Consider the following 11,960-nt stretch of genomic DNA (forward strand, 5'->3'; position numbering starts at 1 on the left):
CTTACTTTTTCTTCTCACCTCCCTTTTCACAATGCTACAGAAGATGGGCTCACCTCTCACTTGCTACAGAAGATAAGCTCACCTCTCACTCAGCCTGAGTTTTAAAATGATAGAGTACCTCTGAGTATAAGAACCTCTTGGACAATTTGAAATAATTGGTATTAGTGTTGAGAAAGTGAATTACTCTAATAGCTAGGTATCCAGTTGTCAGATAAAATATTGGATACCCTCTTAAATTTGAATTTCAGATAACTATTGAATAATTTATTAGCATAGATATTTACCAAATATTGCATAACACAGTCTAATCCTAAAAATGTGTTCATTGTTTATCTCAAGTTTAAATTTAACTAGGTATCCTGTTGTTTTTTTTTTATTTTGTCTCCACAAAAACTGTCAAAAATTGTCAATGCCAACTATTAACATCTTGTAAGTCTTCATGGCGGGGTCCTGGGAAAAGTTTTCAATTAGCAATAATTGTGCCTTGTAGAAACCTCATTGGCTACTATGCCGCCACACCACCGTGCAAAGCTTGGCCTGTGTTTTCATTTGCTCACTCTGGCAACTTTATATGGGTAACAAAAATTCAGAGCTTCCTTCAACAATATTGAGTGGTCCACTGAAATCACTACGTGATTTTTGGAATATAAAACAGAGATATTCCAAAAAATGTGAAAACATTGCCAGAAAAGTATTTCTTATGTTCTCACTCATGTATTTATGTGAAAAGGGTATTTCATTATCTATAAACTACAGAAAGGGAAATACTCAACAGAGGCTGGCACAGTAGCTCATGCCTGTAATTCTATCACTCTGGGAGGCTGAGGCTGGTGGATGCTTGAGCTCAGAGTTTGAGACCAGCCTGAGCAAGAGGGAGACCCCTGTCTGAAAAATAGCCAGGCATTGTGGTGGGGGCCTGTAGTCCCAGCTATTTGGGAGCCCGAGGCAAGAGAATTGCTTGAGCCCCAGAGTTTGAGGTTGCTGTGAGCTATGATGCCATGGCACTCTACCCAGGGTGACAGAGTGAGACTGTCTCAAAAAAAGGAAAGAAAAAGAAAAAAAGGAACAGAATCTATGCTGAACTCTGTCATATTCTACCAATATTCATGAACACATGCTTGAACTTGTTTAAAATGTAAGCTGCAACCTCCTTATAATTGCATTTGTAATAAAATCTCATTTCTAATAGTTATTAACATTTATAATGTTTTTATATTGTCTTGAGCAATTGTGTATGAAAAGTAATAACACCAATGATAATGCAATCAATGAGGAATTTTTCTTTAACATTTAGTACTTTATGGGCCCAAGGGAAAAATTTCAATTCGTAAATATATTTATTTCAGAGATTTGTCACAGAGAGATCATGAAAGATGTCCAGTATGAAGATATATTAACATTCTGTAGGGGACGTGGAATGCTCAAGGACAGAAGGGAATGATATAAATATTTCCAACTACTAAAGATAACCTGATTATTGTTTCATGGATGATGGTGGACATCAAATGGCTATGGTGTAAGTGTCCCTCAAATACATTTATAAAATGTGCATCAGTTTTATTAAAAATATCTATTAACATTTTGTAGATTCTTGGTAATTACAACAACTTTAAGTTTTAATGTTAAATTAAAACTGGGCAAGGGAATATAGTTTTTCAAAATTCTTCTGGTGGATACATGATCAAAAATATGTAAGGTCCCTAAAATGTTTCCAATTGTCTCAAGAGTTAAAAATGACTGAGAAAGTCTTTAATTAAGCCGGATTAAACGTGGATTGAAGTCTCCCTATGATAAACAAACTTATTCTTTCTTCTGTAATTCCAACTGGAAAGTCAGCTGCGATGGATCGCCAAAGCCTAAATCAGAAGACGCCTCTGCCTTGTCCGAGTCTGTGGTGAAGCCACCAGATGCCTTTTCCACAGAAAGATGAAAAATCAAGTAATCTCTATGGGCTCTCCCTTTGGTGAGAGAGTCTTTCATTGGCTGGAAGACAGAAAATCACCTGAGTTCTCCCAATCCATCTGCAAGCCTACTATATGCTGCTCTCAGCTAAAGCTGCTTAACTTTACTGCTTAGACAGAGAATGTTGAGGACAGTAAGGCCATGCAGGTAGACTCAAAGTGTTTCCATGACACTGTAATTCAGAGACTTCCACTGTTGAGACCAAAGGCTAAGAGGAGGAAATTTTTATAGCCAAGTCCTCCCTACTTATAAAAAGAAAAAAACCCAACCAACCACTTGCCAAGCTCCAAAACAAAACAAATAACTTTTCCAATCTTTAAAATAGTAAAAAAAAAAAAAAAAAAAAATGGAGAGCTGTATAATTTTTTTTTTTGACAACTCTCTTTCATCTCTTACTTTCTTGATCAGAACCAAAAGTAAAAATAATCATAAAGATTTCGGTGTTTCTTTCTTTCTTTCTTTTTTTTTTCAAATGCTGGACGTAGGTAGCTATAGTAGAAGACTGGAAGCCTAACCTTTTCATCTGTAAGTGGCAAATGGAGGGCCTTTCCAGTAATGATCATCTTTTTATTGGTTATCAAGATTCCCTCTGCCCCAGGCATCAGGAAACAAAGGTCTCGCAGTGTAAATGCCACGCGGATGTGCCGCGGTTCAGAGTCATGGAAATCCCCCGAGTGGGTTTGCCAGGCCGCCGCCTAAGCGGAAGTGTGAGTGGTTATTGCCACCGGAGTTCCCCGAAGTTCTAAAAGGAAAGCACCAGCGCGGATGCAAAGCGCCAGGGGCGTGGCGCTGCCCGCACCGGGCACAGGGGCAGCGCCGGGCTTTAAAAGGCAGCGCGAGGCTCGCGCCCGCACGGGACAGGCCCCCGACGAGAGTCTCTTGAGAAAATCGCCCTTGGTGGTGCGCGTTGGCCTCTGGGCAGCAGGTGGGTGACGAGGGCTGCGCTGTGGGCGAGCTCGTGCGCGCGCTGCCCCCGGGGGCGCGCCTGCCTGCCGGGGCGGGGACGCTGGGGCAGCTGCAGGGGACGGCGGGCGGGGGGTGGCGCGGTTATCAGACGCCACTCCGGGGTCCAGAGGTGCACATCTGGAGCTTCTATTTTACTATTATTTGTTTTCAATTCTGTTTTATTTTTACGGTGACCCAGTGGAATGGTGAAGCTTTGACGTTTTAGTTCGATTGCCAAGAAGAATCACTGGGTGTTTGCAGGAGCCAAGAACGCTTCAGGACAGAACCTGAAGTTGGACTTGGGCACAGTCAGGACTCAGTAAAATGTTTAATGAACAAATGGGAGAATGTTCCCGAGTGATAGCAGAAAACAGATTTTTTGTTGTTTTCTCAGCGTGGAAATTCAGCAGGGCTCCTAATTTAGTCAGTATATCTTGATGCTAAGGAAACAATAATATGAACTCTGCTTATTATTTATTGCTGACATTAAGTGTTGCTGTCTGCTACATGCCAGGTTGCTGCTCTCCGAAGACTACAAACATTCTTCCTGCTTCATAATCACAACCTTAAGAAGCAGGTGCCACAGTTATTTCCATGTCACAGTGAGCAAAAGGAGGCTCATGGAGATTTATTTGCCCAAGGTCATACTCTTAGTAAAGGGGGACTGACTAGTACTGGGCTTCCAAGATATTTGACTCCAAAGCCTTATATTAAACAAACATCACTGAGCAGACTTTGTAAACATTAATGAAGATTGTTGGGGGAGGGAGTTCTGGGATTGCGCAGGGCTCCATCAAGTTTGCTAACATTTACTTCTTCACGAGTCTTTTTTTAGTTTTTTACTTTTTTTTTTTTTTAAAGGGCAAGGTACCCAGGCTGAAGTGCGGTGTCACAATCATAGCCCATTGAACCTTGAACTCCTGGGCTATTGCAACCCTCCTACCTCAGCAACCCAATTAGCTGGGAATACGGGCACATGCCACCATATCAGGCTAATTATTTTTTCACTTTTAGAGACAGAGTCTCTCTACATTGCCCGGGCTGGTCTCAAACTCCTGGCCTTAAGCGATTCTCCTGGCTTGGCCTCCCGGAGTTCTGGGTATACAGACATAAGGCTCTGTGCCTGGTCTTGTTTTATTCATTCATTCATTTTGAGAAAAAAGCTTGCTCTGTCACACAGCTGGAGCATATATGGTGTGATGATAGCTCACTGCAGCCTTGAACACCTGGGCTCAAGTGATCCTCCTGGCTCAGCCTCCAGAGCAGGTAACACTCCAGGGGCATGCCACCATGTCTGGCTCACAAGTTTTAACGTCTACTCTGTGCCACGCTCTGCGGATGCTGTGTGCTGGAGAGCTGTTCAAGAGATAAAAAAATAGTTCGTGTTCTTAAAGTGTGATTGCTGAGGAGGTGGCAGAAAGAAGAGGCACACTTACCCTCGAATGTCAGAGAGGTGAATATGCGGATTGGTCAAGACGGGAACACTGGACAACCTTGGGCTTAGGGAGGTTACCTACTCAGTAGGGTAAATAACAGAGGCAGAGGATAAGAGGCTGTGGACCTGAGAAGGAACCACTAGACAGGAAAGAGGAATTCCAAGAGCACAGTATCAGAGAAGCCGAGAGAACAGAGCATTTCTGAGAGGAAGTGGGCCCTGCCCAGATGCAAAAGTTTCCGTTGGTTTTGTCAAAGAAGCCATTGGTATCATTCATTTGAAGAGTACTTTTTAAGTGGTGCTGGATACGGAGTAAATAGGAGGGGTAAAGGTGGACACATTAACCATAGATACAGGTTTGTTTGGCTGCAAAGGGAAGGTGCAGTACAGGGCAGTTGCCACGGTGCAAAGTGGGGTTGAAAGAAGATATGTTTGTCAAGCATAGTCTGGCCATTATGTGGAAGAAAAGGGCCAGTAGAGAGTGAGAGAAGTGGGAGTTGAAGGGATGAGGGAGACAGGGTGAAGAGCACGGTTTCTGAAGTGGTAGGAGAAGATGGCATCCCGTGAAAGGGCAAGTCTTTAACTGAGACAGCAACAAAGGCGTGGATGTGAGGATGTGAAAGGGTTACTCAGTGATTGCTCAGTGATCTCTCTTGTCTTTGAAAAATAGAAGGCAACGTGTGACCAGCTAAAAACGAGAAGGTGAGTAGCAGAGGAGAAATTTGAGGAAGGTGCTGAAGGTTTAGAAGTGCTGCGTAGGGCAGTGGGCTAAGTTGCTGAGCAGGGCTAAGGAGAATGGCCCTGGATGTGAAGGGCCAGCCAAGTGGAGTCGGAAGAGATGCTGGTCCCAGTCTGCGTGGAAGACTGGGTGTTGGAAATGGTTAGGACAGAAGTCGAACTGATTCAGCATTGACATCTTGGCAATTTTTTGTGTATTTATTATATAATTGTTGTCTAAGTCTCCACAAATGTATGCCTTATTTTCACACCAAAGCTTCTTTAGAGTAATAGCTATGTAAGGAGTTTGCAGACTCAAGCACTTACAAAAGCCAGCCAGGGGCTGTAATGGAGCAAACTGTGGGTGTCTGTTCTAAACCGAAGCATACTCTGCCTACATATTGGATATGAAGGAATACTCTTCTTTTCCACAAATACAGGTCTCTCAGTTTTCTCAAGATATGTGTTTCTCTTTGTGTACCTTTCATTTTTGTTACTTTTGATAGACATGAGTGTTTTAATAATTCCACTTTCCTTGTAATTCTACTGTAAGAAAAACAATAGTGCCGGTTAGGTGACACATAGCAGCTATTGTTGCTAGACTGCTGCTGCCAGCAGAGCTTAGCAGAAGAGTTGGTCTTATGGGGGGGGGATGTGTGTCAAGGTACAGGGACTGAACGGAGAGCACGTGCCCTTTCCAGAGGGATGGCTGCTGTTCAGCTCTGGCTCCTTGTTGCCCTGGCAGGAACACAGGCCCAGTGTTACTACATCTTCTGATTTTTTCAAGAGAAGCTTACGATTTAGAATGTTATGGGACATCCCTGGCATTTAAAAATGTTGGGAATAGGTGTAAGACTTACAAATATTGTGGTCCGAGAAAAAACTTATTTGGAAAACTGGTGGAATTCAAATAAGGCATATAGATTAATGAACAGCAGTATATGAATGTTAATTTTCTAGTTTCCATAACTGTACTATGGTTATGTAAAAGGTAGGCCGGGGGAAGGTGAATCAGAGTATCTAGAAACCCTGTATTATTTGTATAAGTCTGCTGCAAGTATAAATGCATTTCAGGATAAAAAATTCCAAAAGGCAGTGAAATATTTTACTGCAATTCTATGCAAACTAAATAGAGTAAGTTTACTGGCCACTAGTTTGAGACTTCTGATCCTCCTCTAGGATTTCTTGGCCTCTCCGGTGTGTGGTTAAGCACCTGGTACATGTCAGACGATTGGAAAATACCAGCACTCTATTTGGGACAAATTTTTTTTAAAGTCATGTGTGAAAGTCTATAAATTATTTGATTTTTAAAATTTGTTTTTTTAAACAGATTTATAAAGAAGACGACCTTCTTCTAGATTTATTTTTTTCAATTTCTTCTGTAGTTCACAACATCTCAAAATGGAAGCCTAAAATCCTTAAAAGGGACTCAGTCTAATCTCGGGAGGTAGTTTTGTGCATGAATAAACAAATTAATTGTTAGCTAGTGATTTGCTATACTATCCAAAGAAAGTTAATTAAAAAAAATACAATCTAGTTATATGAAAAGTGACTGTAAAGCATTTGGTTTTGGATTTGATTTCTAGAAGTACAGAAGTGATTATAGCTCAGAAATATTATTGAAGCACTTTTTTCCAAGTTAGGTAGGCAATCTACAGCTGGCTGCTGTGTAGAATACAAAACAGTACCTGTGTTTGGCAAAGATTTAAAAATGAGTGACAATCATCTAGAACAAAGAGTTAGTATTCAATCAACTGCAAAATTAGAGAAATATGCAGATGAAGCCTGTGACATGTTAAAAGACTTATGCAGTGACCAAGAGTCTCGAGAACAAACCCTTTCATTAGAAACAACAAATTTAGATACAACGAAGATAAATGTGACGAATGTGAAATCATCTTCTCATGTACAAGATCATTGATATTTTCAAAGTCTAAAATTTAGTGTGTCCAAATGGTTTATTATATCTGAGAATGTGAATGGTGGCTGAATGGCTACATTTTTGTAACTGAAAATTCATATAAAGACAGTGATGAATACAGAGATTATCATAACAGTATATAAAATTTTTGACCAGTGAAAGGAGTAATGAAGTTAGTAGACCCAATAACTTAACCTTTGACAGAAATAATCAGTGGTAATGAGATGTGATATTTCTCCTGCCACCTTGAAGTGGTTGAAGACTGCAGTAGAAAACCCTGAGGTCTGTGAGATCCAGAAGTCTTGACAGTAAATCTCTAGGAAGACGATAAGGACTCGTTCACTGCTCATTGCCAGCCCTGTCAACACAGAGCCTCTTTCCTAATGGCTAGTAAGGCATAATGGGGAAATTCTGATTTTGAGAAGATCTCTGCTGTTCCAATGGTTAGGTAAATTTTTTTTTTTTATTTTTGTCATCACAGATTCTGGTTCAAGGTATGCCATCTGTGAAATAATCTCTGACTCAAATTTGTGCCGGTGTATACCTGGCACTTGGTGACTTTTGACTGTTCTAAAATATAAATTTACTTTCATAAGAGAAGATTTTTATGTTGGCTCTGGAAACATAAAAAAAGTTCGAAAGTGTTTTTAGCAGGTGATTGAGTAACTCTACTCAATGTTCTTTGAAGGAGACAAAAATAAAAAATCTTGGAAATTTTTATTATTTTATAGCTGTATCTAAGTTATCTTAAGAATTTTTCAAACCAGGAAACATAATGTGTATCATCATTCTGATTTTCCAAAAATAATCTGAATATAGTAATGAAGTTCTACTTTGCTATTGGTGGTGTGGCAGAATCTCTATTTGCAGCTCCTCTTACTACTATAATTATAAAGGACTTTCCTAAGTGCTAGCCAATTATATTGTCAGAATGAGAAAATCGTAACATTGAATAAGTTCGACAGCAGGAAGCTGAGTCCAAAAGACAAAATTAACAAATAAATTAATCTCTAATAATTTATTTAAGTAGAATACTTAATTATTTAAGCTCACTGTGACTAAACAAAACCATGTTCCTACAGATCTATACGGAAGTTACTATTACTTACTAAATCTTTTTCTTAATTTAATTAATGATCTTTAAAATTTGTCACGTCTACTTAATAAATCTTGAAATCAAGTTTTAAGATATATCAGCCAATTCCGTTACTACTTAAGCTCTTTGTTTTGAGGGAAATCATAGATTTTTTTTTCTTTGTGTTAAAATGATTGTAGGAAAACAAGTACTAATTTGGGAAAAATTGGGGGTATGCCATATTTCACTGAATCTAAGATGTCATCAATTATAAATCACACCAGTATTTTATGTACCTCTAAGAAAAATTTAACAATGCTGCTAATTAAAACATGATATGCCATTAATTATAAGATACCTCTTAATAACAGAGATACTAAAACAGGCATCTTACGATCAGTGAAATACGGTAATGCATTGTTTTGAGATAGGTCTTACACTGTTTTTTTTCTGGCTACCGAACTTCACAATTTCCAAAAAAGCAAATAAACATGATTTGACTATTTTTGCTGTGGGGGCATTTGTGGAGCATAGCTCCCCATTTTATCATGGGATTGGCTGAGTCCCACTGGAGTATTCTTGTGGCCTGGAGAGGGTGACCCACCCAGGAGACACGTGACACTAAATGGCCTCCTGACCACCTAAAACACTGTAGGTTCTATGGAGGGTTTGATTTCCCCACAGGTTTACACTGTGTGTATAAAGATGAAGCAAAGGTGCGGCTGGTGCAGATCCCCCCTTCAGACGTGTCAGTGCAGGACTTAGAATCTCTGCAGGCTGAAACCCTAAATGCCCAGTAGAGAAAGATGTCAGTTACTCATTCTAAGTGTTCCGCCTCGTACTAAAACTAAGCAAAGCAAAGGGCATGCACAAAACTACCTCCCCAGAGAAAGGCTAGTCCCTTCCCCCATCCATTTCATTATGAACATAATAGAAAATAGCACATTCTTATCAAATTTGATGAAAAGCGCCAACGTGTTTGAATTGAAGTATGACTTTTCGTGTGAACTGTACAGAATGTCTACGTATTCCACTTTCCCCGCTGGTGTTCCCGTCTCAGAAAGGAGTCTTGCTCGAGCTGGTTTTTATTACACGGGTGTGAATGACAAGGTCAAATGCTTCTGTTGCGGCCTGATGCTGGATAACTGGAAACAAGGAGACAATCCTACTGAAAAGCATAAAAAGTTGTATCCCAGCTGCAGCTTTGTTCAGAATCTGAGTTCACGGAACCATTTGGAAGCTGCTTTTCAGCCTGCTTTTCCTTCTTCAGTAACAAGTCCCACACATTCATTACTTCCAAGTTTGGAAAACAGTGGATATTTCAGTGGCTCGTATGCAAGCTTTCCATCAAGTCCTGTAAACTCCAGAGTAAATCAAAATCTTTCTGCTTTGAGGACAAGTCCTTCCCACTGTTCCATGAACACTGAAAAGGCCAGATTGCTCACTTACCAGATGTGGCCCTTGACCTTTCTGTCACCAAGAGATCTGGCAAAAGCAGGTTTTTACTACATTGGACCTGGAGACAGAGTGGCTTGTTTTGCCTGTGGTGGAAAATTGAGCAACTGGGAACCAAAGGACGATGCTATGTCAGAACACCAGAAACATTTTCCCAATTGTCCGTTTGTAGAAAATCGGCTTCGAGACACTTCAAGATACGCTGTTTCTAATCTGAGCATGCAGACGCACGCAGCTCGCGTTAAAACCTTCTGTAACTGGCCCTCTAGCCTTCTGGTTCATCCTGAGAGGCTCGCAAGTGCAGGTTTTTATTATATGGGTAAGAAGCTTAATCTGGTAATTAAAAAATTCAACATGTTTTGTCTCAACATTTTAGTGGGCAAAATATATCTGTTCCTAAGTTTTGGTCCAAAATTTATTTTAGGCCACAGTGATGATGTCAAATGCTTTTGCTGTGATGGTGGACTGAGGTGTTGGGAATCAGGAGATGATCCATGGGTGGAGCATGCCAAGTGGTTTCCAAGGTAATCGTTTTGAAATTCTCTTTGGTGATAATGTGTTTATCTGGTAATCAACCAACTGGTACTTTATTCTGCCTTTGTTTCAAAAACACCTTCATGATTAAATTTAGGATGGATTCCTTAGGAAAATAATTGCTTAAAGGTTTTGATGGATTTAAGACAAAGAAGAGTCTGGGCCTGGTGGCTCACACTTGTAATCCTAGCACTCTGGAAGCTGAGGTGGGAGGAGGATCACCTGAGCTCAAGAGTTAGAGACCAGCCTGAGCAAGAGCGAGACCCCCATCTCTGCTAAAGATAGAAAAACTAGCCAGGTGTTGTGGTGGGCACTTGTAGTCCCAGCTACTGGGGAGGCTGAGCCAAGAGGATCTCTTGAGCACAGGAGTTTGAGTTTGCTGTGAGCTATGACACCACAGCATGGCACTCTACCCGAGACGACAGAGTGAGACTTAGTCTCAAAGAAAAAAAAAAGAAGAAGAAATAGATTTGGGATTTTTTTTGTTTAATTTTTACAAGTAATATACGTTATATATTTTAAAATGAAACATGTTCATTATGTAAATGAAGTCTCACTGTAGAAAAGCACAAAGAAAGAAAATCAAATGTCTAGAAATCTTACTGCTAACAGACGACCGTGGTTACCATTTTAGTGAACATCCCTCCAGACACCTCTCTATGTGTATGCAAATACAAAAATAAACCTACACAGTTTTACAGAAATTAGATATTGTAGTTTTGAAATTTCTTTTGGTCAACATGTGTCTTGGACATATTTCCGTTCATTCTGTATCCAATATTTTTAATTGATCACCTGTTTCAGGCACTGTTCTAGGTGTAAAATACTCAGTTTACTCAGTTGAACAAGACAAAGGCCCTTGGTCTCTAAAGGTTGTTTTTACCTCCGACCATAAGAATTAATGAGTTACGTAGCATGTTGGAAGATGAGTGTCAGGGATAAAAATAAAAAGGCGAGCAGAGTAAGGGAGAGCAGAAATGCGAGGGAGTTGGCAGTGGTAAATTGCATGGTCATGGTAAACATGGTCCCAAATGTATTTATTATTTATTTATTTATTTATTTTTATTTTTGGGCAGTTTTTGGCTGGGGCTGGGTTGGAACCCACCACCTCCAGCATATGGGGCCAGCGCCCTACTCCTTGAGCCACAGGTGCCGCCCTATTATTTATTTATTTTATCTCTGTTTAGATTCGTCTGTTCTGATCACCCCATGGCATTTTATTGTCATATCTTACCCTTTTGATTATTCTATTCACTTTTATACTTTCCTTTTTCATCTAAATCAAGCGGCCTATCTTATACTTTTCATAGTCAAAACCTTAATATAAATTAATGTTGATTACTAAACATTGGTTTATATCAACTTTGTGCTCGTTAACTATTGCAGATTTAAGAAATTGTAAAGATTGGGCAGCACCTGTGGCTCAAAGGGTTCAAACCCAGATTGTAAAGAACACTTAGATAGGTTTTTTAAAAAGTGCTGTTAGCTTTCCCTTGTGGTGATTTTGTGAGCATACAGAAGAGTGGTAAATGTGCTTTGGCAGTGTCACGATTTTGTTTTGTACTTACACTTAACAAGGTATGGGTGTTATCTAGGAATTGCCAACCTTGCGATCATCTGACACATTGGAAACGTGTTCAGTTTCCACTCTTTTTCTTTCTTGTCCCTCTTTGTACATTTCCAGCTTTTAAAACTATCATGGAGGTGAGAAGTGTCACTTATTTAGAGACCTTTCTATCTGCCCCCACGTTCTCTGTTATTAATGTCTGTATTTCCTCTGTTATTAATGTAATGCATCAGGGAGGTTTTATTTTTTTTTATTTTTATTTTTTTTTGAGACGGAGCCTCAAGCTATCCCCCTGGGTAGAGTGCCATGGCATCACGCTCACAGCAACCTCCAACTCCTGGGCTCAAGC

At 40.0% G+C, this 11,960-nt stretch overlaps 1 protein-coding gene and 1 non-coding gene across 2 annotated transcripts in view; one reads left to right on the forward strand and one right to left on the reverse strand.

Moving 5' to 3' along the window:
• Positions 1-381: 381 nt before the first annotated feature.
• On the reverse strand, positions 382-528 carry LOC111724777. Its single transcript, XR_002773003.1, has one exon. It is a non-coding gene; the product is annotated as a U4 spliceosomal RNA (small nuclear RNA).
• Positions 529-2,752: 2,224 nt separating this feature from the next.
• BIRC3 (baculoviral IAP repeat containing 3) overlaps positions 2,753-11,960 on the forward strand; it is a 20,160-nt gene continuing 10,952 nt past the window's right edge. The window contains exons 1-3 of the mRNA XM_012801397.2: positions 2,753-2,887; positions 6,390-9,829; positions 9,935-10,034. Coding sequence (XP_012656851.1) covers positions 8,845-9,829; positions 9,935-10,034 — 1,085 coding nt within the window. The 5' untranslated portion in view covers positions 2,753-2,887; positions 6,390-8,844. The remainder of the gene's footprint in view (positions 2,888-6,389; positions 9,830-9,934; positions 10,035-11,960) is intronic.

Source organism: Otolemur garnettii, unplaced genomic scaffold, assembly GCF_000181295.1.
Source record: "Otolemur garnettii isolate 467f Iridium unplaced genomic scaffold, OtoGar3 scaffold00001, whole genome shotgun sequence".
Taxonomy (NCBI): domain Eukaryota; kingdom Metazoa; phylum Chordata; class Mammalia; order Primates; family Galagidae; genus Otolemur; species Otolemur garnettii.